The sequence below is a fragment of the Buteo buteo genome, chromosome 2 (assembly GCF_964188355.1).
Source record: "Buteo buteo chromosome 2, bButBut1.hap1.1, whole genome shotgun sequence".
In the NCBI taxonomy this organism is placed as follows: Eukaryota; Metazoa; Chordata; class Aves; order Accipitriformes; family Accipitridae; genus Buteo; species Buteo buteo.
In genome coordinates this window covers 61,493,306-61,519,724 of record NC_134172.1, presented here as the reverse complement: position 1 = coordinate 61,519,724, position 26,419 = coordinate 61,493,306, and the positions used below count along the sequence as shown (strand labels likewise).

Below are 26,419 nucleotides of genomic sequence, written 5' to 3'. Positions count from 1 at the left end.
ACCCACTGTGTTCCTTCCCTAACTATAGATCATCTACCCTGGAAGAACACAGGCTAGTCCTAAAGCCTAATGCAGCCTGATACAACAGGCTGAAGAGAGAATGACCCCCCAGAACTGAGTACTCTGTTCAGGCTGGAGTTATGCCTGAGGTACGCGATTCTCCAAAGCGGAGTATAAAGTAGTATCACTCTTTTAATCTATACTCCCTTGAATGAGCTTGCAACTGGCTGTCCTAGGCTACCTGATACACGAAAACAAGACAAACAGACCTAGCAGCAGGATCCCCTGAGTCACTTCTCCCCTCTTATCTAAGCAATTCAGGTGTTTAAAAAAAAAATAAATTGATGTAATGGTAAATGCAAACATGTTATGTCACTGTCATTTAAAAAAATCAGTAGCTTGCCTCCTTCTGTTAGAGCCATCATTATTCTGGGTCCCATAAATCCATACATGGTACAAAATGCCAAAGTATTAGGAAGAGTTTTATATAAGGCAGGTCTGTTGGCTGAAGTCCCTTTTCCAGTCAAAACCTTTAATAATTGTACGTGACAAAACTTTGTAAATCTACTTGCGACCTAGCCACAAAACTATATAGGTGTCATCTTTGGTGAAAGCTGTAATTGTATTTGCTAGAGTAAGAGAGAGACTCAAGGGAAAGCCAGGTCAGTCTGGACAATAGAGTAAATAAATTTGCTCTTGCTATTAAAGACTGAACATACGTTTCCCATCTTCTGAGCATATAGAAAAGATTCCTCATTACCTCCTTAATGCCCATGGTTCTTCACTCTCGGTAGAGCAGAATTTGTCCTGTGACTGGAGAAGTGCTAATTTACAAAAATCATAGTGGGGGATCCAAGTTCTATATAATCCTCAGTTTGACCTGAATACCTAATTTCCAGCTTTCACTGACCAGTAAGCACAGTCAGCTAATGTACTTGTCTCCAGGCTTTTCACAGCTTAACTATTTCCAGTTGCCATCAACAAACTACTTTCTAGAAGTGTGCCTGCGGTGGGAGGGTGTTGTAACTGTATAGACTTCAACCAGAAAGCACACTCAAACTCAGTTGGATTCAGTCTTTTTTAATAAATTAATGTCATTCAAAATACAGTGCCAGAACATGATGCAGCTGAACATGCTAGTAAGGTTTGTCATGAAGCACCTGTGTTCATGTTAGGTTGGCGGTGCCCCGCTACTGCTAGTGGTTCCTGGGATTAATGCCAGAGCAGCACTAGTCATCTGCTCTCCTGCACACAGCACAGGATATTCCTGAACAGTTTGCTTCTCCCCCCACCCCCCAAAGTAAAAAACCTGATAGCTAAGGGGTATCTATACACAATCACACTACAGTAATGCTTGTTATTAAATTAACAGAAAATAAAGACCTGGTTAATCCACACTAAAACTTTGTTTTACAATGGAAAAATACATCAGCAGCAGGAAGTAATATACATGAGCCAACGTTACTGTAATACAGACCGTGGAGACATTTACTGATTAAAGCTCCACATAGACCCGCACTATGAGGGCTGACAATTCCTATTGCAAGCCCAGCAACTTAAGTCCACACCTGGTAAACCACCAGCTGCTTGGAAGACCTGTATTCTAAATAGACAGGTATAAGTTAGTGAAAATAGAATACATGCACCTAATAATACATGTGACTGAACCTGCAGTCATTTTGCCCTGCATGTTACCATACAATGGAAGATCTACCCTTCCTACCACAGGTAGATCCATGGGATTTGTTTCTTTTTCTTTTAATGGCATTACTATACCAACATGGATGTTAGTATTAAGTAAGTGCAGCACAGTCCTTTGATTAGGCCACACTGACAATTATATAACTAGCACTTAAGTAGAATATCCAGAAGTAATTCAAATATAACTGGAAGATATTTTCAAGAGAGTTGTGACATCATCCTAGAAACAGTAACTACTTTTTTCTGAAGCTAATTTTCCTGAACTGAGACTTCATAGAACTAGAAATTAATTCTTTAGACAAGTCAGATGCTTAAGCTGATGATATACATCTACATTTCTCAATTATCAGATAATAGTATTTCAGGTTATGGAAGCCTATCTGCTCATTTCACTGATTCATACTGAATGGCGGCAAGTGTTAAGTAGGGCATAAAAATACAACTCATGAAAGACAGGTTTGACACTTCTGTTTCCAGACCTGTTCTTTCACAACCATTTATTTCAAGATAACTGAGCACAAAATCAGTTGTGCAGTCTAATTCGGGAGTTATACAGGTGGTAAAGTAACCATCTCCCCATCCAGCTCAAATTCATCAGCTCCATCTGGTGAGAAGAGATATGTTGGAGGTTTCCATGGGGACTCTTCAAGGCAAGACGGATACAGCTTTCCTACCGTGCACCGGAAGTCTTTCCCCAAGTCCCACAGCACACGTTCTGATATATGCTGCCTTAAAAACCAGCGATCGAGTTCCAGGTCATATTGATAGGTGGCATACTTCGCCCTCTCGTTCATGTGGGTTTCTCGTATAAAGACACATAAAGAATTAGAGATGACAACAGCTCTAACGCATGGGTCAGAATACCGCTTGGCAGGGATATTGGCTGCCATTCTCCATTCATTTTTATTCACGTCATAGATTTCCACTGTTACGGAAGACCCATCTACAGTACTGCTTGGGAGCCTTATACCAGAATTGCTGGCAATATGCAGTCCTCCAATATAGAATATTTTATCACCAAAAGCAGCAGCTGAAGCAAAACATCTACTTGTTTGTCGCATAGCCATTTCTACCCAAGCATCTGACCTGGGAAAATAACAGTACATCAAGTTGTGTGCCATTACGTAAATGCAGTTGTGAACTGCTACTGCTGTGCTCCATTGCCATGCGCAAGGCAACGGACTTACCATGGTCCACTCATCTTTCTCAGTATCATATCTCTCCACAGTTCTCCTGTTGAGTTCTCCACCAACGCTGTCTCCTCCAATTGCATAGATGTAGCCTTCACAGCAGACCAGGGATGGCTTTATACGAACAAAGAGCATTGGTGTCTTTGGAAACCAAGTGTTTTGCTGTGCATCAAACCAGTAAAAGCAATTCACAGTTCTGAAGGCAGCCTGGAGTTTGCTGCTTTTACTGTGATTGGTTTTCGTGTTTTTCAGAGGAACTTGCCCACCTGCTATATAGATGTCATTATCAGGAGTGACAAGCATCCCAACCTTATGCAAGTCAGCAGGAGGGTTGCAGAGTTTGTAAACTTTTTCTGCCTGGGGGCTATAGCAGACAGAAGAATAAAGACTACCAGGGTTTTCAGCAGCAGCTTCAATGAATATCATCATCTCCTCTTTCGTCATACCAAGTCTGGGCTTGAAAAACTTGGGCATTGATTTGTACAGTCCTTGCACCACCACTGACTTATCATTAGGTGGTAAGCCTTGAAACCAGGCTCTCTGCGTTACTTCTGAAAGTGCATCGATTCGGATTTGGCTAAGAACAGAGGACAGATACTGCGATCGTGACTCTGTGTTGTACTCCAGCCATAACATGGCAGCTTCACGAACTGTCTCCTCCTTTTCCACATTTAAATTGTCACTGCTTAAAATATCTATCAGTAGATCGTGTGACAGTTGCATGAAAGCCTCCTGGTGGTACACAGCTGTGAACTTGTGCTCCACCATTCTTTTAGCACTCTGTTTTAACTCTTCACAGCTGAAGAGATCAGCAAAACTTAACAGACGCACACAATTTTCTGCATTAATTTTTTTGATTAAGTATTCTCTACACCGCTGTAACACATCATCTACCTGTAATGCAAAAAAGACACATGCTAAGTATTACTGCATACCATCTATTTCTTCATGTACCAGCAGCAGGTAAAAATACCTGCATTTACTGTTGAACAACAGAGTTTAGGCCTGGAATACTATATACACACAAAACTACAGCAGTGACTTCCTCAACTGCTTCATGCAGATCAAGTACATCACAGAATTATGTCTGCTGGAGAAACTAATTTGCTAAATGTTAGAGGTGCACTGTTTTACTTCCACCCTCCGCAGGGACCATAAAGCAAGGACAGAAGGGTACATGAAATGTATCTGGCAAGCAACTGCTGTCTGTACTGAGCAAACTGAACAGGAGTATTTTGAAATGACTAAACAGAAGACTATTTAACAGGATAAAGAAAAAAATGGTTCAGAGATTAGAAGCAGTAATTTCATACTCAAAATAAAACATTCCTACCTGTAAGAAGCAGGCAGTTTCATAAAGCTGTTCTACTGTGCTGTCACTTATTGCCAAGTTACCCGTGTATGCGTAAGTTATGATAATTTGTAAAGTGGCTGCATCCACATTCCTCAGGTGTACATGTGTTTGTTTACTTTCACTTAGCCCGCTCATGAACATGGCTCTGAGGAGGAACATACATATCAAGACAAGGATCAACAGTAAGTACAGTAATCTTAAATAGTCACCCGTAAATCTTCAGTGATTACACTCCAAAAGATGAACAGTCTTTTTGGTTGCCTGTTTACAGGTGTTTAGTATTTACCTTAGGCTACCATCTAGTATTTAAGATAGAGCATTTGTACAGAACATTCAAGAAGTACCATCACTGCCTTCTGTAGAAATATTTTATATTTATGCAAATGCTTTTGTGTTAATCAGCAGAGTACTCTAAAGATTATTTAGTTTTAGTGATGAAATTTAAAACTTCTATGTTAGGTGATAATAAGAGGGAAGAAACAGCCTCCAGAAAATACTGTTGAAACATATGCAGCTAGATTTTAGCTTCTAAAACAAAAGAAGCAGATTTATGCAATGGAGTGAGCTAAGTCATATAAAAAAGCCTGCTCCTCTGTGACAAGGAGAAAGTTAGCTGGGAAAATGGAGCAAAGACTGGCACTCCACAAAGTATTTCTTATATACCATTCATAATAATACACAGTAAACTTCCAAGTTTGTAGACAAAAATGAATGACACAAAAAACTATCAGATTGCTCTGGGAAAAAAAAAAAAAGGGGGGTGGGTGTGTGTGCAAGTATTTCCATTACATCTTCCTGAAAAAAGCAGAATGCAATTTAAAAAAAAGGCTATTGTTTCCATAATGCTTTATATACCTATTGCCCATTCTGGTTTGTTGGTTTTTTTTTTTAATTGCAACATAGTTAAGAACTAACTGGATTCTAGTACTGTAAACCAGGTATTTGTCATTTTTCTTAAAATGGGGGACACTTGATTTTAAGAGCTTTATAATAATCCAGGTTTGGTATTTATGGTTGTATGGAAAATTCAGCTCAAGGCTCTTTATATTTATTTGGGGCTTTTTAGGAAGCCACATATGAGAGAAGTTAGAATGGACAGTGGGTGCACCCTACAGTCCTGCCTCCAGCTGCAGAGGTGAAGGCAACATGGAGATACACTCCCTAAGCAAAGCCATTCCAAGAAGCGTCTGATACAAAGACAGTGCCCCACCACCATTCCCTCCTGCCCCATCCCCATCTCTTGGTCTTCCAAGCTCCTTAACTCAGGGCAACTAGCATTTTAGGAGGGGTCACCGACTAGTCAAGTGAGCATCAACTTGCCATGCAGCTTTTTAAAGGTAAACAAAGACAGTACAAGTGCCAGCAAAGACTCCTCTTCATAGAGAAGAAGAGGTAGCTGTTAGAGAATCTGGCTCTAGTGCATGCTTACACACTGCTGAGCGGCCTGCACTGGAACTGGGCTGTTGCAGCACAGTCTTCGAGCACAAAGATGGAAGGTAAGCTGGCTGCAATCATACACAATGGCTGGATCACACTAAGAGATGCTTTTCTGTTCTTCCCTCTCTCCCCACAGCCTCCTTCAGGGCTATCAATTTTTCATAATAAAGCTAAATTTAGGAAGCTGAGCATCTTTTTCTAAACCAAAGTAGAGAAGAAAAACAGAACACGACAAAACCACAAGCTTGATACTTCTTTTAACCAGTGCCAAAACCTCATTCCATAAATAATAAACAAACACATATGAATAAGAGATCTGACTGCATATTCTAATGCAGCACACTGCGTGGACTCGTGACAGCTTTCCAACTTTATCATTAGCCACCCACATTAAATCTGGCTACATTTCCAGTGGCTGTTATTTTACAGACTGTTGGAACTATGTCATCTGCACAAGGCCAACAGCAATAATCATTATCTAGTGATCACACAATACTTGAGTCTGGTACAATTTTTAGCAACATCTGAGATGAAAAAATTAATACAAAAACCAGCAGCAACAAAAAATTCAGTGGAAGTAATAAATTAATCCTTGAATAGTTCTATACAAGAAAGCAGACAAAATACAGAAAACGTTTTAGACATGTTCTGTATAGTGAGCCCATCTCAACAAGAAAACAGAATTTGCAAACCTTCCCTTGATTAAACAGGAAAGAAAAGTTATAATCCCTCCACAATGCATCAGGAAGGTGAAACATGCATGGATGTCACCAAGACTAGTTTCAAGCTTCAAAATTCCTTCCAGACAGGCAAATTAATTATATTGTGTTACCAACAGAAAATGATTAATCACTAAAGAAAATTCATGGTACTTCATCTTCTAGGACTTACCATGAAGGTATCTGCAAAAAGTAGTAGCACTCGACATACCTTATTAATAAAAACTTTTCAAAAGACAAAAAACAGGACACCTGGGAAGCAGGAGCTACTGAATTAAAAACTGCAACAGCATCTTGGGGACAGGGGGTGAACAAAAACACCCACCCACAAAAAACCCTGTTGCACTGCAGCAAGGCTCTCAGGCAAGAAAAGAGTTTCTGGCTGCTCTGCTGAGCAGAGAAAACCTGATGATTCAGAAAAGCCATGAACTTGCACAGCAATCCCTACCTCTGCTAAGAAACTACAGCTAATAAACATGACAATGGAACTCCCATAGCCAAATCTCAGTAATCCCTTGTTACCCTACCTTGGGAAATAAAAGAAGATTAAATATTTAAAGATTAAGTATGAAGAATAAGAAATCTACTAATTATTCAGACTGGATTAACTCCCTAAAGAAAACAAACCATCACAAGTGTGGTGGGGTTTGGTTTGGGTTTTTTTCATTTACTGTAAAAACAACTACCTATCCAGAGTAAGTCACAAGATGCTAGAAAATTTATTTTACTCTTTTGGTGTTGGCAAGTAACGATATTCAGGTTTTTTTACTTACTTCACTGATCTTTAAAACTCTCTGCCACACATTAATTATTAATCAATTAAGTAATATTACACTCAAAAACAGGTATCACAGATTTGCTAGAATTAACAGATCCTAGTTTGAATACTTACCTGAAATACGAGCTGCATGTTGCAAGAACCATCTTATGGCAGGGAAATTCAGTGCCCTCAACAATCAACACTATGTCAGTCAGCAACTGCTGTTCATAAAAGAATTTTAACTGCTCCAGCAAGGATACAGCGTACTCTGTATTTATCTGCCTCTCGTCCTGGGTAGACATGACTGTATTCCATTAATATTTCCAGGACCAGAGAGAAAAGTCAAGATCTTTTCACCAGAGAAACGTCAGTTGAATGCTTCTGAAGTAACCAGGGAAGAAACGCAGGAGGTCTGTAGCCTTCAGAAGTGATACTGATAAAAAAAAGGCAGTGTTATCTTGGACTGCTGAATCAGTGTTTCAGACTTTGACCTCCTATTAGGTCATCACACTTTGACTTGCCACAATCTGTTTAGAGACTTTCAAGAGTGCCTGCAGAGCTCCTGTTGAGATCTATGATGCAGCAAATGAATGAACAAAAGCGAAGTCTGAGGTAGATTTCGTGGTAACATCTCGTGATCAGTGGCTGCACTTGAGTGACTGAAAGCAGGAAAATAAAATTAATTTATGCATTAGCACTTTTTCAAAAACCTTTCATAGTTACCCCTTAAAAGTAATTGTCTAACAAACTTCTTTCTAAATTAGAACTTAACTACTTGCACTAAAACTCTTGTTTAATTTTTTTTCTCTACAACAGAAGTATCAAAGAGAAAGGAAAAGCAGAAGAGTTTGTACATTAATTCTCATCAAGACGTAGACTGATGAATTAAGATAATTTATTTCGTCAACACAGCTTCTAAGGCTGGAGAGTTAAAATGAGGTTCAGTAAGACTTTATTCCTCTTCCAAAAATTACCCAGTTTTCCCACCGAGTATGCCTGTGCATTTCCTTCAACCACTGATAAGATATCCACATTTTTTTCATTTCCATATTAAACAGCTACTTTTTCGGCTTCTGCGTTTTTGTCTACTTAAAGCTTATCAATACCAGGCCACTCAAAATATAAATGCAGTTTCTTCAACATTCCATCATTTTCCAACTAAACTCTCAACATCATCATCAACCTGTTTACTTCACCTTTGGCATTCTACTAGAGAACAAGCAGAACCGGACCTAAGGATTAAAAAGACCTAACAAACTATATTCCCAATACTTATTTAATTCATCTTCTCTGTGCAGAAGGGCTTCACCTATTAACATTTCACATTCCATTTTTTTCCTTCTGAGTCATTTCCATACAGCCAAGTAAGCATGACTGCTGCAGACCAGAGAAAAGAAAAATAAGGAGATAATAGGAACAAAGGGATGCTGGAATGGCAGGGGTTAAAACTCTTGGGAGTGGTTATAAAGCAATGGCCACAGGCTCCCAAAGTCTGTTTTCCTGTTTGGACATTTCTCCTCCTCTTAAAAACGGGGTCAGGTTTTATCTACCATGTGGACACAGAAACGTAATTAAGAATGGGATAGTTGTGACAACAAAATCATCATCATAAAGGACACTAGAGTACCACACGTATCAAATACTTCCAGATTTATTTAACCTTGCACTGTTCTTTCGCATTCCAAAAATCGAGGAATAACCAGGGACTTGTTTGTCTAATGTCTAAGACATCAGTATCATTATAGTTCATTATGAACAGTGAATGCAGAAATACCTTACTTGAAATGACATACTTTAAATTCCATACAAAAATACACAATTAGTGTAAGATGAAGGCTGTAGAAATACCTTCCAGCCATATCAAAGATCTGCTATTTCAACAGAGCCCTGCCTGTAATACAATTCAAAGACAGCTGTCTTTTAACATTCACTCACTTGAAACAGATATGCTTAATTAATGCCACTTTAATTACTACTAATTTAGTGTCACTGATCCTTTTCAGTGAATATACCCAAACAGGAATCTCAAGCTCTTAGTTTTTACTAGTTGTTTAACTGGAAAACAGTCTAAATAGTCAAACCCAATGTTTACTGTTACTTCAGGTGAAGCCAGTTAATTAAGAAAAACAGAAAAGGTGTTAATATTTGGAGGAGAAAGAAGGACAGCCTACTATATGCTAATATCTGTTGTTATAGCAGAAGTCTTGACTTCAGACCTTCAAGTTTCAGGTGCAGTTAACCGCTGAAGCGGCTAAACGACAAGTATATCAAGGATATACAAGGATATTGCTCATCTAAAGCAATGACCTTCTGCTTCAAGTCACAGCTGCTTTTCACCAAATTAGTATGCATCCTATCTCTGCATCACTGACCACTATCCTGGTTATCTGATAACAGCTTAACATGCAACCTAATCCATTGGCAGATTTTGCACTGAACTTTAAATGGCTACAGAGACATGCAGACTTCCTAAGTGTGTTAGGCCCACAGAAATAAATAGTTCGTGGCTTTACTGGTATCCCAGGTCTCTCTACAGCATTGTTTTTCCTGGCTTAGGAGTAAAGTTTCAAGAACAATACAAGCCAGTGGATTAAGCTCTGTCCAGGCAGAGCATCAGTAGTACTAAGCTTTAGCAAAAGAAGTCATTGATATTGTAACTTCCTATTCTGGTGTAATTTTAAAGAATATGAATCTTCAGAAACAGGAAAAAAAGAGTAAAACTAACATGCACTGTTTTAGACATTAGGTAACAGAACCAGTCAAGGATGCCATGGAGAAATTGATATGTACCTGCTAGTAAGATCAAAGACATTTTTGGCAGCATGCGGCTGACAGTCAGTAACTGAAAAAGCAGACCTGTTCGACAGAAGACAAGTTGAAACTGTGAAATTAATTACTATATATAGCTGGAACATTTGAGTATGACCTTCAGTAGCAGAAAAGATTGAGGAGATGACAGGAGTCTTGTTGCAGAACATTTATGTGATGTGAACCACCTTTGAACTGTAAATTTACAAAGCTGGAGTCCTTGGTTTACAGCTGATCTGAAACCATCTCATTTCCATGATGCGCTCCAGAGAGGCGCACACGGTAGGAGCATGCTACATACATGATTCCTGTTTTCCACATCCATACTGTGTTTTGCTGCCAGTGATAACCATTTGCTAAAGAACAAAATTTTGTATCTGTCACAAAGTCAGGAGTCGCATCCCATTCCCTTGTAATGGAACCATACTAAATACTCCTCAGGAGAACAATAGATATATCAAGGATCTCTGAATTTCTGGTCCAAAATTACCATCATTTATACTGTCACTTCCCCAAGAGAAGCAAATCTGTTCAAAACATTAGGATAAGTGGTGTAGGAACATCATTTTGTGCCTTGAAAGTCCTCCAATACTACCTACCTCTCTTGCACCTCTCTGAAGAGTTCAAGACAATTTTGAAGGAGATATTCTCCTCACTTTAAAGGCTGAAAAACTGAGGCACCAAAGTAAGAATCAGCTTATCCAAAGCCACATACTTGCCAAAGGAGAACTGTAAGAGGCTCAGTTCTCCCCAGTCCGAACCTAACCTCTCTCACTGCACTGTGCTTGGTTGGCATACAGCTCTTAGATCTCAGATAACTGAAAAACTATGAACTTGAGAAGATGTTTACAGATGCACAAGTCTCCTGTAGTTCTCATAACTACACAGCGATGAACATTTCTGACTTATGGATTAAAAGATCTATGGCTGAAGTTAGCTTAATATCCTGAACTGAAATTCTGATAGAATAAAAATAATCCTTGAATGCAAGTTCTATGAATAAGACTCTCCTCTTCAACAAAGTCACTGAAATGACCATTTTGTTCTGGGTAACTTCTGGGAAGTCAGCTGTCTAAAACAGGACTGGTATAGCTGCTGGAAGGCCACAGCAGTACTGGATTGCAAACTAAACCAAATTACTACTGGGTGATCCAAAGTAACTCCCTATCAAGCTGGAGAGCAGCATTAAGTAACAGGTTGGTAAGAGGGTTTGGTTTTAAGTACTTATTATTCCTTTCAGCTTAAGTAATTTTGATGAGGTGATTTTAACATCAAATCTGAATGAGACCATTCCAAAAATTAGTCATCAAATGTTAATGAGTTATGGGACAGGCTATTAATTGCCTTCCTTGAATCTGTTTATCTTCTGAGGTCAGGCAAAGATCAATAAACAGAGATACATACTGCACTACATACATGGAAGTATTAACACTATACTTCAATATATAACATGGAATAAGTATATTGACTATTGCCAATTTAATTAGTAGGGAAAGGTGTAAGATATATAGATATATACTCTTCAACTGGACTAATTCAAAACAAGATTTGCTTGATTTTTTCCAACTTATAAGAAAGGCAAAACAGATATATAGACATGCTTTTTTTTTTTTCTTTTTTAGATATTTTGATACTAGGAGAAGAAATAAGTTCTTCTGAAAAATCCCATTAAGAAGTCTGCCAGATTAAATGCCTAACTTTCAACAGAATTCTGGAAAACACTTAAAATGTATGAAAGAGTCACAGGTTCCTATCTGCATCTTTAGGCATCTAAATATCTCTTGAATTCTAACTTCACTAACTACAATTCACACTTCAATAAACCTGTATGTTTGAAAGAAAAAAAGAAAAAAAACACCAAAACTTATTTCCCTGGACATTTAATTTACTTAATCTAGCTTTAACTAATTAAAAAAAAAGCTTTAAATACTACTTCTGTGCACTTATAATCAAATTCCTATTTCCATGCAGCGGTAGCTTCATACAAATCACAAGCAAAAACATGTCTGAAGTAGTGAGTCATCCACTATTTTTAACATAATAAAATGTCAGAATTAAGAACTGAACAACCATAAACCAAACTATACAAGAATTCATGTGTGTAGAGATAGCAATCCTCCCAGCTAGCAATGAAAGTACCAAGCTCAGGCACTTTAATACTTAGTTACTATTAAGGATATGCCAAGTTACAAATCAACATGTTTCAAAACTATTATGCCAACTAATAGCAAGGGGGAATACAAGCACTAAAAACGATTAAAATCAATTATGTAAATAAATACACCTAGCCAACAGATCTCAAAGACAGGAAAGAAGAAACAGGAGTTGGAAGCTCTAGATTCTTGAGTAATGTATGAAATTTGCATCCTTGGCAACGAAAAAGAAATAGGTAATTGATTAAGCAGTTCCAGACTTGGAAGTTTCCCTCTCTTCTAAAGCCATCAAAGGTGTCTTTGATAGCACTGCAGTCCAGAAACCCAAGCACATCCACATCTAATAAGGCAACAACATGAAATTACACAAAAAACAAGGATCGATTTATTCCTACACTGTTGTTATTTTGAGAATTACTATTCACTTGGAAACTACTGCTATTTTCCATATATATTATGCTTGGAAGGAGAGTTAGAACTCTGAGGTAGGTGAGCTTTCTGAAACTATGCAGAAGCTAGAGACTAGAAGTGTCAGACTCCATGCTAACAACATGTTTGGTCACAACACGCTCCTCATTACCAGTTTCTTTCCTGTTTTTCTGCTCCTAAAGGAAGTTATACACTAAAGGAAATACCTGCTCAGAAATAAAACTAGCACAAGATAAACCAACAACTTGGCAACTGGCCTTCTACGCTGAACACAGGTAGTTTCCATCCCCAAGGGCGTTTCTGTTTTGTGGAAAGACTTGACCTGTTTTGGAAAATTAAGGGGGGGGGGGGGGGGGGGGGGTGAGCCATGGATGTCTCCAGTAAGATCCAGCCATATATCATGTATGTATAGAAAAGTGGCTTTTTTTCTCTGAACTCTGGTATGTTAGTGAAGCTAGTCTGTTTTATTTAAGAGCTTAAATTCCAGTTCACATGTATACATCGCTCCCTTAAATATTCTCTATGAGATATGATGATGTTCAAATATAAATGCAAGCATTTCTACATTAAGAAATCAGATTAATAATTAATGCAGCTTAACTAACCATAAGTTAGTTCCTGAAAGGTTAAGAGTCTTATAATGGTTATCTTATTCATGCATATAAAATTTGTTCTCAAAATGCAACAGCCACTAGATTAAGGAAGACAAATTTTAGGGTTTGCAACAATTCTGGTCTGTTTCATAATCACATGACCAAAACAAAAAAGCCTGCCTCGGAAAAAAAAAAAACCCCAACCCAACAACCACCGCCAAAAATACTAAATAAGCAGCAACATCCTTTCTTCTACTTTGGTCTGTTCCTGCAAGATGCTAGTTACACAGCACTGAGTATAACAGGACCCTTTTACTCCACACACAAAAATAATTAGGGAAGAGGTGTGACACCTACACCCAGATCATGAGACCACAATTTACATATCAAAGTATATTAAATATTAAAAATTACTTATTTCTCCTGGTACATTTATGGGAAACTGAACTAATTTGATCATGTATTTCAATGATCTCCTAAATACATCACCTCAACAAAATTCATGTAAATACAGCTCTAGGTGAGCTCACAACAGCACACAGCCTTTCAGGCCCACTCTGATCACAAAGTAATGTAGAAAGGCAAGCTGTGGCTTTGCAAGGAATCCTCTAAAAACGCAGATGCTAACTACACTGCAAATCCATTTCTAAATCATAATTAAAGTTATTCAAAACCAGCTATCTATCCCACTCATAACAGAAACAATAATAAATACTGGAAAAATCTTAGGCACACAAATGGCTAACTTCAAAGCTATACTATGCATATACTTAGTCTATAAGAGTTCACTAAGAAATCTGACTCTTCAAATCCCCACAAACACTGAAGCCCACCCCCGGTCGCTGTAGGTAGTAGTAGTACGTATACGCACAGACCTAGACAATACACGGAACGCCAATGCCACCACCGTGCTGTTGTCCTAGACGACTTCATCGTGTCTGTCCTTTGAAGCGTCTCTAAAAAAACCCACGGGAGTTGCAAGCGTCCCAACCTGCTAAGCTAAAGAGGAGCCCTGAACGCTGGAAGCTCTACTGCCCACCCCACGACAGGCCTGAGTTTACAGTCCCCCCCCGCTCGCGGTACGCAGCGACACGGTACTAGAGAGGGAACACATTTTTTTCCTCTTCCTGACAGCCGGGTGCGCCGTCCCGTCCCTCCGTTGCTTTAATTCCTTTCCTGCTTCCCCAGGAAGCCCCCCCCCCGCCAGCCCTAAGGAAGGGGGCACCTTCCTGCTCCGCCAGTACCGGCGCGCTCGGGGGCTCAGGGACGGCCCCGCCGGCCGCACAGCTGACAGCCCGCCGCGCGTCCCCATCTCCTCTCCTCCCTCCTCCTCCCGAGCTCCGCCGCGCCCGGAGCCGGCCGCGGCCGCCACCTCGCCTTCTTCCTCTGGGTGCCTCCGCCGCGGGTCTCCGCCGGCGCCCAGCGGGCCCGGGGCCGCAGCTGCCGGGCGGGAGCGGTCGCAGGTCGCGGAGGGGGCGGGCGGGAGCCGCGCCCAGGCTGGGGGGGGGGTGGGGAGCGGCAGGCTGCGGCAGAGCCCCACGCGGGCCTCCCCGCCGCGGGGGCCGAGGCCCCCCCTCGCGGCGAAACGGCGGCCTACCCCCGCTGTGGCCCCGCAGGCCACCGGCGGCGAGGAGACAGGAAACGGCCCGACGGCCGCGCCAGACGACGCGGCGGCCGCTACGGCGGGAGGAGAGCCGCCGCCGCCATCCCTCCCCGCACAAACCTCCGACCGCCGCTTTTTCCTCTTCTGCCTCAGCGTCCCGACCGCAGGCGGCCGGGGGCGAGGGGCCAGCCAAGGGAAGCGGGGGGGGGGGGGGGGGAGAAGAAGAAGGAGGAGAAGGAGGAGGAGGAGAAGGATCCGGTCTCACCCGGGCTGCGGAGGCGGCAGCCACTAGGCGCGCAGGCGCGCTGCCCTCCACCTCCTCATCCCCCACAGCACCGCCGCCGCCCGGCGGCCGTTACGAGGCGCCGCGCACCGCCGCCCCTGCCCGCCTGTCCTGCGCATGCTCAGAGCGGGGAGAAGCCAGGCCCATTTCCTGTTCCTCCCCCCTCCAGCTTCTGCCTACGCCAGCGCCCGCGCCGAGAGGGAGCGGCGGCCGCGCTGGCCCGCCTCACGGCGCAGGGCGGGTGCGGGACCCCGAGAGGAGTGGGCGGGCGGGCGTGCGGGCGTGCGGGCGGAGGCAGCGCCCTCTGCCAGGAGGAGCGGCTCGCTGCAGCCCGTGGGCTGCGCGGGGAAGGGCCGAGGCGCGGCCCGGTCCAGCCGTGTCCCTCTGCTTCCCGGCGCCTCCTTTTCAGTTTTTCTCAAGGGCCCTCCTGCCGGCTGAGGCACCGTGCAGCTGAAACGTCCTTTGGTCAAATGCGGGAGCCTCAGAGGCGAGGTTTGCCTGCCCCTTGAGGAAACGCCGCCTGGGGCTCGTGGTGGCCTTGAGCCCGCCAAGCGACAGGGGCGAGGGAGATGTGAGGAGGCAGAAGGCCGAAGTCTGGCCCAAGGGAAGGGAAAATCCTGTAGACAGGCAACTTTTTAAAAGCTAGGGAGTCGGGTTTTTTTTGTTTTCTTTTTTATTTCCCTTTGGGTCCATCCACCAAGAGAAAGGCTAGGAATTTAAAAAGGTGAAGACTTGATCTGACGAATGTAGGAGTTGGGGATTCAAAGCATCCCGGACCAGGCACATGAGAGACCTGCACACAAAGTGCAAGAGCTGCCCTCAATGGAAAGGACAAGCTTTGACTGGGGAGGTCTGCAAGGAATGAGATCAGTAATGCTTCCCAGGCATTTTGTAGTTTGTGCCTTAGTGCAAAGGACAAGTTTAACCTGAACATTATAGAAAAAAAAAACAAACCAGAAATTACAGGAATTTCCCAACCTAGAAATGTAAATGGTCTCTAAGCATCCACACCTCTTTAGTTTGCTCACATTTGTTGTGCTTCCTTCTCTCACCATCTCTCCCAATACCGGTGCTCTGTCATTCAGACACATGAAGTTCCCAAGTGGCCGCTCAGATGCCCATCTCCTGTAAAGACCCAGGGCAGAGTCAAATTACAACCTCACACTTCATAAATTTCTGTTATGCTTGGTAGAGTACACTGTACTGGAATAAGCACTTCCCTTGTTCACATGGAAAGAACATCACATCTGTCAGTCTGCTCAGCCCTGTTAGGATGGATGAGCATTGCTCCATTTATTCAGTACTGAACAACTGGTAAACTTTCAAAACAAATGTAAACTTTGCCTTGCATTGTCTGGTGGGGTTTTTTTCCTACAAAACGCATCTTTAACAGTAGTTTTAAGCAGAAGATTGGTAACAGTCGCCTTTGTTTTGTTTGTTTTAAATGCAAGTTCCAGCATTACAGAAGGGAAATACTGGATTCACTTAGGCATGCAGCTTAAATGTCTGCAATATGAGACTGCTAGCTTTCTGTACGCCAGCTGAAGGCTTTTACCACTATTCCTATCTTCATGTTTTGATTGTCCCTCCCACCGGTTGATAAATGAGCCTCAGGTGGAAGGGGGAGTGGACAAGTAGCAGCTGCCTGCCATAAAGAGGATGAGCTGAGGACTTGGTTAGTTTCTTGCTGGGCTGTAAGCAGCAGCAGTATGGACCTGTTTTGAGGGGCTCTAATGGGGCAGGAATAGCTTAGTTTTTGTAGGGCTTCCTTTTTGCTTGTTTGGGTCCGTCCGTCCCCATCCCCCCCTCCTCTCTCAAAGGCCAAAATAATTCTGGGAGCTTTGGTCTAAGAGAGAGGGCTGGATAGGCCATTCTAGATGGAAACTGAAGAGGGCTCCAGTGCTTCTGAAAGCTTTCTGAAACTCTAGGCTGAACTGTGTGCTAGTTTGTAACAGGTCTTGAATTCAAGTTTTTATCTGTAACTTTGAAGTGCTTAAGTTCTGGGAAGAGTTGAGCTGCTGTCTCTTTTTTTGTTTTGTTTTGGGGTTTTTTTTGTGTGTGTGTGTAGTCACTATATCTTCTGTGTTCTCCAATTTCTTTTATTCTTGCTTGTAAGCTACGTGTGACAGGGTTGTATCACTTGCATGGGTTGGAATGAGCTGAACTTAGTATATTGGTTAACTGAGGAAATACGTAGGTGTAGGAGGAAGTTCTGTCTTGTGAATTTTGTATGGCTTTGAACTTGAAATTATGCATAAGGATTTTGCTTTTTTTTTTGTTACCTATTATTTAAGTAAAGGAAGCATGGTGTCACTGAAATATTTGGTTTATGTTAGCTGTTATTGTTCTTAAGTATGTTATAAAGTACAAATCCTGAATTAACAGAGCTCTTATTGTGATCTCAAATACACCATATGTGTTGGCATTAAGAAGTGTTTTCTTTACAAAGCACCAAACTTCTGATGCGTGAAGCCTTCCGTTGTTTGGTTTTTGGGTTGGGTGGTGGTAGTTTTGGTTTGGGTTTTTTTTTGTTGTTTTGTTTGTTTGTTTTGGGGTTTTTTTGAGGCCTCTTGCTTAAGGCTACTTGACTGAAGGCTACTTTTTAACTGGCTGGAGTACTACTTATGTGGATGTGCATATATAAGACTACATTAAAGTTACTGTCCTGTGGCTTTAAAATGTGTTATAAGGTTGGCTTAAAGCACTAATATTGAAAGCTGCATACAAAAGCTTGCTTAGCAAAGGAGAACTAAAATCTTTGACCTTGATAGTAATGTCAGTTTTCTACTTTCTGTTTGGAAGACAGTAGTTTTTTTCTGGAAAGATCTGGTTTCATTGGGCTGGGAGAGGAATGTCTGCTGAATTCTGACAGAGCATAAAAATCATTAGATCACACAGTTTTTAAAGTGGTTAATCTTTATCATTTATCTCTTTCAGTGATTAAAAAAAAAGATGAATACTGCCTCAACTTCAGAAAGTGGAGCATATTCCACAAACCACACAAGACCCTTTTTTTATGCACAGCCAGCCACACAACAGCCTTTTCCAAATCCATGGTACCTCAGTCATGCATATAGTCCGTACTGTGTACCTGCTCCAGGTAAGGTAAATAAGAGCTATCTGTGGTAGCTTTGCTTAGTAAATTACTGCTAGAGTGGAGGAAACAAATGTGTATCTGTGTTAACAAGCTTCTTGGGAGCTTAAGGTAGCTCCCAAACACATTAATGTAATGTTTTGGTTATCAAAGATCTGATTTCTGAAATATTAGTTAAATGCATAGCTTGCGTGCTGGAAAGCATCTGTTTCTGGAGAATGGAAACTAAGCAAAATATTAAGTAATCATTATCCTACAGATACAGAGCTTTAGAATATGCCTAACAATTAATATGCATGTTTATATGAGTTCCATACATGCATGCACACATTATAGGTATGGGTAAATATAAACTTAAAAATCCACACAGAAACAATATTGTTAAATGTATCTTGTAAATAGCATACCTATGTTAACTTCTATCTGGAACTGTCTTTTTCAAAGACAATTCTATAGCATAGTCCATAAAATAATAGAAAAAATATGGAAAGCTAATTAGTATATGTTCCAAGGAATAAAATCAACCTCTGGTTAAAGTGTAGCTGTCCAGATAAGCTGTTCCGTAACAAAGAACTCTCTCTGGATTTCTGTACCAGATTTGCTTCCAAGCATTGACAGGTGGAGTGTTTTACTTGCCTATGTGTCTGATCTTGTAGCTGTCCCTGTGAATGTAAGCAGGTATTAATCATAATGACTTCAGAAAGAAGATATATTTGTCTTTTTTTTTTTTTTTCAATCCCCAATGTCTAGGTTTCCGAAGTGGAAATCCATATTTTCCATTTTATTCTCTTGCGTTCCATGAGTACCCTGGATTTTTGGTTCCGCAGCATCCAATGCATGCAAGAATTAACAGAAGGCCTTATTTTAATGCTCCCTCACCTTCCCCTATGTTTTATCATGCAACAAGATTTAGACACTATAGTACCCCTGGGAAAAAAATGGAGACAAAGGAAACACAGACTGATCCTAGACAGCCTGAAAACAAGCAAAAAACCCACCAAGATATCCATACAGAAACGAAAGGTTGTGATGCAGGAAATACAGCCTGTGTTTCTTCTGGTATAGGTACAGAGACTGAAAGTACTTCAGAGAAACAAGATTCATCTGGATCTTCCATTGTGGTAGATAGGGAGTTTCATAACAGGAGCCCTTCCAGCTCTGCACAGTATAGAAGTCTTCCTACTGGAAGCTATGCATTTGAGAAGGAAGAAGTGAGGATAGAATATGGAAATGGCTCTCCAGCTATTCAACTGTGGAAGTCCTTTAAAGAAACTATCCCTTTGTATGATGTGGCAAGTGGTAAACCAGTCCCAGAGAATATAGTGCAGCGTGACTTATTTTCTGTTAGCTCATGTGAAGGAATGATATATAGCCCTCAAGAAGGGGAGAAAACAGTGCCAGGAGCTTCCTTAGATGAAAGAAAAGCTGTTCTCCCCTCAAAACAGGGTGTTGAAACTGTGCCAGAAAAAGAGGTCCAAAATAATGAAGTGAAGCTGGATGCAGAAAAGCAGATGAATACAAGTCAATGGGCAAAATCCCCCCCAGGTGAAACCATGGCAGTGCAAATCACAGAGCTGGCAAGATCTGTTAGCATAGATCAACCAGTGGTAAGACAGGATGTGGTAGTAGCTAAGAAATCTAGCTCTAAAAAATCTACAGGCTCAAAAACTTCTCAGGAAGAGCCCAGCTTTATTCAACAAGCAGGACTACTTCCATCTAGTATGGAGGTAATGAGTGACTTGAATTTTCAGCAGAAAAACCTGAATCTAAGCCACAGCACAACCAATGAAAGCCAAACAGATAAAAGTATTTGGTGTGATGAATCAGTTGAGAAGTATGTTCCCTCTAACAGTTGGCTGGCTTATTTGGACCATATGGACACAAACTACAACTACGATGTTTGTTTGCCACAAAGAAAACGTCAAAGTGTACTCAGTCTTTCTTCTGATGACATGTCCTCCAGAGAGGAAGGCTCATCAATTGATAATGCCCCAGTGTCTTATTTTGTCCCTGACTATGTGCTTCAGAAAAGCATGTACACTTTCCAGAAAAGTACAGAGGGCTTAGAGAAAGAGAAAATTAAAAGTGGCGGGTCCCTTAATGAAGATGCAGTGGTAGGAATGGAGCAGACGAACAGCTTGAATGACCAAGATGTCAAAACCTCTTCAACCATGAAGATTAAAGAGGCTTACAGTAAAGATAGAAAGCTGGTAGGCCTTCCTAGATCTTCTAGTCAGAAAAAAATCAATTCTGTCAAAAAAGCAACTAAGAGTTTGTCAGAAGTTGAAGACTCCGAAGAATACTCTGTGAGGGGAGAAGAGGAGGAGGATGACGATGGAGAGGAGGAGGATGACATGGATGAAATTGAATATTTCTTTCAAGAAGCCACTCCATATGGATTCTTGACACCTAGTAAAGGACGTTTCTACCAAGTTGGCCAGAGGGTGCTTTGGAAGCCACCTAAAAATGCTATACCGGCTCAATTAATTAGCTGGCCTGCTCAAGAGAAAATAAAAACTAGGAGTGGGCTTGGTGAAAACATTGGTGTAGTTTACAAGCCAAAGGATAAAGAGCAAGATGAAGTTGTGTACAGTGACTATGGGTATTCTGGAAGAAAGAGGCCTACAGCAAGAAGAGAAGGACCTGAACAGCAGCGAATGCTACGGAAATTCTTGGGAGGTAAGCTAATTGCCAAGGACAAAGTGCTGTTCAATAGCACACACAAAGAACACCTAATTGCAGTTGCAAATTGTAGTTTGAACCAGTGGGCAGATGGGAGAATGTTGTAGCTTCAGGTATGGCTTAGAGCCAGAAATACTGCAGAATATTTTTTTTGAGGCAAAAGGGGTTCACTGCAATTTTTTACCTATTGCATGAGGATTCTGCATCTTCACAACCAGCAGAGAATTTTGCAGGAACTCTCCTTTGAGTTTGATATACTTAACTTTCTGACATTAGTGGCAATTTTTTCATTTGAAAAGCTGAAGGTTATTTAAACTACACATTTACCATGGTTTGATAAATGCTGAGTTTCCAAGATATTAAATTTATACAAACATTCTGACTCTTTCATCACAGATCCATGTCAGGTGGTTTAAACAAGGTTAAGTTCATTATAATCTGGCAGCCATACCCTGTGTAACTTCTCTGCAGAAGAGGTGTCAAACCATTAATTTTTTTTTATTGTAGCTGCTGTTCTGTTACTGTTAGCAACAGAAGGTTTGCTGTATTTTCATAAAATCAGTGTGAAACTATACTAAATTTGATCTGGAAAAGAACAATTTATTTACTCAAAGGTAGATATTGGTAGAAACTGGATTCATCTGAACTGAGACTAAGCAGAGTTATCAGCCAGGGGTCATAACTGGTTACGTGGGTACTTCAGTAAGTGGCTGCTGTTTAGTACAGTCTTGTATTGTGAAAGGCATCTAAACCAGGGTGATCTAATAATAGGCTTAGTGTTCTTAAAGTTTATTTTCTTTGTTCAAAATCTGTAGACTTAAGTAGCTTGTAATTATTGTCAACTGTGGTCTCCAGAAAACTATGTTTTTATTTTAATAGACTCTTACAATTAGATTCAGTAGTTAGCTTTGCACTCTGACTTGTGGATCAAACAGTATATTAACATTAGCAAAACTAAATACTAATCTTAAATCAACTTTTTTTTTTTTTACTAGGAAGGCTGTTAAGGGAGAACATGAGGATACCACCTGAAGAGTATTGGATTAGAAGTGGTGCTAAACCCAAACTTAACAGCCAAATACATGGTAGTCTCTCATCCCCAGCCAAGAGCAAAGACCAAGGTACAAATTACTTCCTCAGTGTGTTTCTGTTCTTAAGGAATATTCAAAAGGATATGATACAAAACAACAAGCTTATGATATTGGGATAAGATTTGAAGATAATAAAACTAATTATCATTGTTCTGATATTGATGAAATGCCTGTCAGTCAGTACATCTCAGGGTATATTTACATCCTTCTCAAACTCAAACATGTGAATAAAGATGCATTATAGCTACCTTTTTTTTTTAAAGATACCATGGGAAATCAAAGCAACAAATGCTTTAATGTGGCCAAGCAAAGCCTTTATTTTTGCAAAGTTGCTACTGCCATAAACTGTAGTATTAATTCTTCACCTGGATAATGCTTCTCTGGAGTGCATACACAGTGGTAGTTCGTAATCTTGATGAGTAGAACATATGTTCCTATATAGGAATTTGTGTGATAGCTATATAGGCCAATGTTCAGAGAAACTAGCATGGACCCACATTTGTCCCCCTACTGCTCAAGGATGTCTGAGTGCAAATCATCTTGATGTGGTTAAGGAAAAGATGAACAATTCAAAGTTAATTCTAACAAGGTAAAAGGTTAGATAGTTTCCAGTATCTTTTTCTTTCCTCCCAAAGCAGAATGGTTTTGTGGGTTTTTTGGGTTGGTTTGTTTGTGGTTTTTTTTGTTTGTGGTTTTGTGGGGTTTTGGCGTGTTTTTTTGTTGTTGTTTTTTTGGGGAGGTGGGTTTGGGGGTGTGTGTTTTTTTGGGTTTTTTGTTTGTTTTTTACTATTAATGGCTGCTTGGAGTTCAGCTCTCTTTCTAGATGTTCTTCAAGGGTGTTTCTTGGTGTAAGTGCTGTTGGAACAACTGTAGAATTTGCTGTAGTCCGAGCATTAATACTCTCCTGGGTCACAGGCTTTCAAGTATCACAGTATTGCTCTATCAAATAATGGAGTGTGAAGTTATTTTCCAAACAGACTGATGACTTGCCTCTCTTCAGTTCAGTGATAATACACATCAGGTTTCCTGTATCAACAGCCCAGCAGACTATTCTTTACAGTGTATTCCTTAGAGTTCTCTCTCTGCATTGCTTTCCTGCTTGAGTATGTTGGGGTTTGGGATTTGTCTCCTGCATTGGAAGCTTTCTATCCTTCCTATCCACAGACTTCTTCAAATTGTTGTGGGTTTTTTTATACTAGCCTGCTCTATGAAAGTTGAAAACATTTTACTTCAGCAGCACTGTTCTTAGCTCCTTACAGCAATTCATAAAAACAGTAAAATAGTTCTAAAATATTGTTACCTTTAACTTCTAGCATGTCCCCTCTCCCTTTTCAAGTCATAGATGGTGCAGCATACTGAGGATGTTTGGCCTTTGTGTTGCTCTCTGCTTTCTCTTCCTCCTTTTTCCAGCCTATGTAGTTTGCAGAAGCTGTCACATTCAGTATTAGGAAGCAGGAATCAGTTTCTTCTGAATGCTGTTCATGCCAATGGATGCCTCAGAAGTGCTAGTAAAAAGCAACATTTTAAAAAGGTTGTAATACCTTAGGACGCGTTTCTTCAAATTAATCTTAAGTGCCCTGCAAGTAAGGGGGTTTGGCTAAATGAGATACGTTGCTTTAGCAGTAATATTGATGCTAAATTTGATTTCTTGAACTGTGTACCTGTGGTGCACAACTTAACAGGTCTGAAGAATTGAGTTTTTTAAAGACAATGGGTGAGTTGGGTCACTTGGACAGCTATCAACTAGTCTCGAACACTTGAAAAGTGAACTAGAGCAGAATTACCCAACTCTCACTGGGTTTTTTGCCACATTTACACCTATCCAAGTTATGACCCAAAATAAAAGGCATCCAGAATTATGGTTAAACAGTGATTAAATACTGTAGACATATAAGACTATTGCTTGACATATGTAGTGTCAGTTTTATCTGCCACTAAAATGGGCACATAGAGAGAAGGGAGAAAGAGGAACACTACATACCAGTTGGGGAAAGTCAAGCCTAAATTTCCTTTAAGACTATGCTTTGCAGAAATAACACCAGTTGTATCTTGCTATTTAGGGTGCCCACCTTTGGTTAAACCAAAGAAGAAAAGAATAGGCAAGCCACCTTCAAAACGCAGAGACACAAGATGTGAGGCAGAAGAAGCAGCATGGGAGATGCTCAAAAGCAGTGTACACAAAGGTTGGTATACAGTTACAAGCTACAAAAATGACTGTTATAAGCATTTTTTCCATTACTGTCTTGGGAACTAATGGTTCTTGGTTTGAACTGCAAGGATATTGGATAGCTTGTGAAATTATAGCAAATGCTATGTATGCAGATAAGATGAGGAAAAAAAGCAAGCTAAACTTTGAACACTTACTCACCTTGCTATGAATACTGTTGTAGCTTTGACCAGGTTAAGTTCCTTCTCTTTATTTAAGGGAAGGGGTGTGGGGCGGGAACAACACACCAAACCCTGCTATTTTAGTCTAGTTGATCTTCAAACTGTTCTACTAACTTTTTTATATGTTAAGTCCTGTGTCACTTTGCAGTATATCCTTTTCTTTAACCTACAGGTCTGTCTCAGCCAAAATACTGTAACTTGATACACCACCAATGCATATAGATAATTCTTAAGAACTTCAACTTTATGGAGTAGGGACTTCTTGCTACTTTGGAGGAAGATGGGAAAAACAATGGAAGGAAAAAAAAAAATTAAGCAGGTTGAATAACAAATATGCTTTTGTGGGAGAGTCTGAAAAGGTTATAAGTTGAAAAGGGTCATTACATACAAGAAGCTACCTAAAAGATCAGAGTTCCTTCTGGAAAAGAACAAGCTGGCATAGTTAAGCAAACTTGAATATTCAGTCAGGAAATACATGAGTTAAAGACTGTCTCTTTCTCATATATTAAACAGAGGATTACACTTCCATGTATTTGCAAGGTTGGAAACAAAAACTTAAACTGCAGCAAAACTGACATCAGTCCTGAACTCAGATTATTTGAACATCAGTGTTAAACCTTTAATTGCTGATCCTTTTTAGTAAAACCATCCAGGAAGCTTGCATAATCCCAAAATACTACTTTTATTTGCCCCAGAAATGGTGTTTCTTGGATGTGTTCAACAATGTAGTTACAAGAGCACACTGAAAATATGCTATGAGTTTCATATGGAACTCTTATCTATCTCTTATACTGGGATATTCTGAAGTCCAACACCATTCCTGCAGAGTTTATCCTTGCTGGGAAGTTGAATACATAGTTCTAGTATCAACCATCAGTGTCGTCTCCTGCAATAGAAAAAGGCAATCACTGGTGTCCAGTCGGTCTTTAGAAGCAAATTGACATATATTATTTGGAGGGAGAATGCATACCTTAATCTTTTTCCTTTTTTTTTCTTTTTTTTTCTTTAGGACATGGAACAAGAAAGTTCCTCCATAAGAAGAGATAACTGCAAATATTGGGGCAGGAGGGAAAAAAAATTGTATCAGAGGTTTGCATAAATTCAAAACTCAATTATTATTCTCTTGTATACTTTGTGCTGTGCACTCTTAAAGGGTAAGAAGTAGCACTGTAAAGACTGAGGACAACACTGAAGTCACCTTTTTACAACTTGCATGTCCACTATTTAAATAATAAATTTAATAGAACTGCACTTTGAGACTTCTTGTATTCCATCTATACATGGAAGCAAAAAAGCTTATGACAGGGATGTATCTGCATCAATACTATTATAGCGTACCATTTACTGTTGCCCTGTTCTTAAGCTCTGCAGGATTGTGAAGCCTGTCAATGTCATCTCACATCATAGTTTGTCTATATGATGTGGACATAAGTACAAGATTTTCTTCCATCAGCTGGATTTTTGGCTAGATTTGTTTTTGTCAGTGTAGAGGAATATAGTTAAAGCTGTATAAAGTCAAGTGCTGACTTGAAGTTTCAAGGCAGTTCCTCAGATCTTAGTCTCTTCAAATGCATGATTGAGGACTAAAACCAAAGCACTGCGTTGATGAGATGCTCCCCCCTCCTCCCCTTCTTTTTCTGTGGAGACCCTGAGCTGGAGAGATGGACTTTGAAGGTGAAACAGAAGTTTTTACAACAGTGGTGTGCCCTGTTCCCTGACTTCTTACTGATAACTTCTACTACAGTTGATACTGTCCTTGGCAACTCACTGCAGGAAAGTCTCTTTATAGAACTAGGATGATAAAGCTAGGTCTCTGCTGACCTATCTTATGAATAATGGAAATAGGCTGATCTAGATGAGGTGGATAGCTCAAAAATGTGTGATCTTTTTCAAGTATCACCATGTGAGAAGAAAAAACATGATACTGCTGTTCTTGGATGATTCCCAAATAAAGTGGTAGTGTGAGTGAAAAAGGCAGGGAAACTAAAAGAAGTTTTTCTTTAATAAAAGGTGGGGGGCAATGGACAGGACTTGTCTTCTGCCTCTTCTCCCAGTGTTCTTATTCTGTCTGTGCCCTAGACTAACCTACACAGATAAAAGTAGTATTTCCTGTGAGTGCATTCAAGTTTTGTGC

The 26,419-nt window shown here is 40.4% G+C and overlaps 2 protein-coding genes across 9 annotated transcripts; one reads left to right on the top strand and one right to left on the bottom strand.

Annotated features, from left to right (window-relative positions):
- Window positions 1–1,043: 1,043 nt before the first annotated feature.
- KBTBD2 (kelch repeat and BTB domain containing 2) lies at window positions 1,044–23,402 on the bottom strand. 7 transcript variants are annotated; one of them, XM_075057221.1, is made up of 5 exons: window positions 23,198–23,402; window positions 16,059–16,155; window positions 7,294–7,820; window positions 4,225–4,390; window positions 1,044–3,785 (listed from the first exon to the last, which is right to left on the bottom strand). In XM_075057221.1, the coding sequence occupies exons 3-5, from the start codon at window positions 7,461–7,463 to the stop codon at window positions 2,250–2,252; spliced, it is 1,872 nt and encodes a 623-aa protein (XP_074913322.1). In that variant the 5' UTR covers window positions 7,464–7,820; window positions 16,059–16,155; window positions 23,198–23,402; the 3' UTR covers window positions 1,044–2,249. The 7 variants fall into 7 exon arrangements, with proteins under 7 accessions (XP_074913322.1, XP_074913295.1, XP_074913330.1 ...); XM_075057194.1 differs by lacking the exons at window positions 16,059–16,155; window positions 23,198–23,402 and adding exons at window positions 9,952–10,017; window positions 14,020–14,361; XM_075057229.1 differs by lacking the exons at window positions 16,059–16,155; window positions 23,198–23,402 and adding an exon at window positions 15,013–15,123.
- On the top strand, window positions 16,663–26,236 carry LOC142044576 (uncharacterized). 2 transcript variants are annotated; one of them, XM_075057182.1, is made up of 6 exons: window positions 16,663–16,705; window positions 17,968–18,130; window positions 18,875–20,803; window positions 21,802–21,927; window positions 23,958–24,080; window positions 25,295–26,236. In XM_075057182.1, the coding sequence occupies exons 2-6, from the start codon at window positions 17,983–17,985 to the stop codon at window positions 25,330–25,332; spliced, it is 2,364 nt and encodes a 787-aa protein (XP_074913283.1). In that variant the 5' UTR covers window positions 16,663–16,705; window positions 17,968–17,982; the 3' UTR covers window positions 25,333–26,236. The 2 variants fall into 2 exon arrangements, with proteins under 2 accessions (XP_074913283.1, XP_074913274.1); XM_075057173.1 differs by having other exon boundaries at window positions 16,698–16,985.
- The last annotated feature ends 183 nt before the right edge of the window (window positions 26,237–26,419 follow it).

What these genes read in the sequence shown, in the direction of transcription:
- KBTBD2 (XM_075057221.1), bottom strand. Translation starts at nt 7,463, where the DNA reads ATGTCTACCCAGGACGAGAGGCAGATAAATACAGAGTACGCTGTATCC. An exon ending in ACATGCAGCTCGTATTTCAG is followed by an intron (nt 4,391 to 7,293) that starts GTAAGTATTCAA and finishes GTTCCTCCTCAG; the next exon opens with AGCCATGTTCATGAGCGGGC. An exon ending in AAACTGCCTGCTTCTTACAG is followed by an intron (nt 3,786 to 4,224) that starts GTAGGAATGTTT and finishes TTTGCATTACAG; the next exon opens with GTAGATGATGTGTTACAGCG.
- LOC142044576 (XM_075057182.1), top strand. Translation starts at nt 17,983, where the DNA reads ATGAATACTGCCTCAACTTCAGAAAGTGGAGCATATTCCACAAACCAC. An exon ending in GCTACGGAAATTCTTGGGAG is followed by an intron (nt 20,804 to 21,801) that starts GTAAGCTAATTG and finishes TTTTTTTACTAG; the next exon opens with GAAGGCTGTTAAGGGAGAAC. An exon ending in CAAAAGCAGTGTACACAAAG is followed by an intron (nt 24,081 to 25,294) that starts GTTGGTATACAG and finishes TTTTTTCTTTAG; the next exon opens with GACATGGAACAAGAAAGTTC.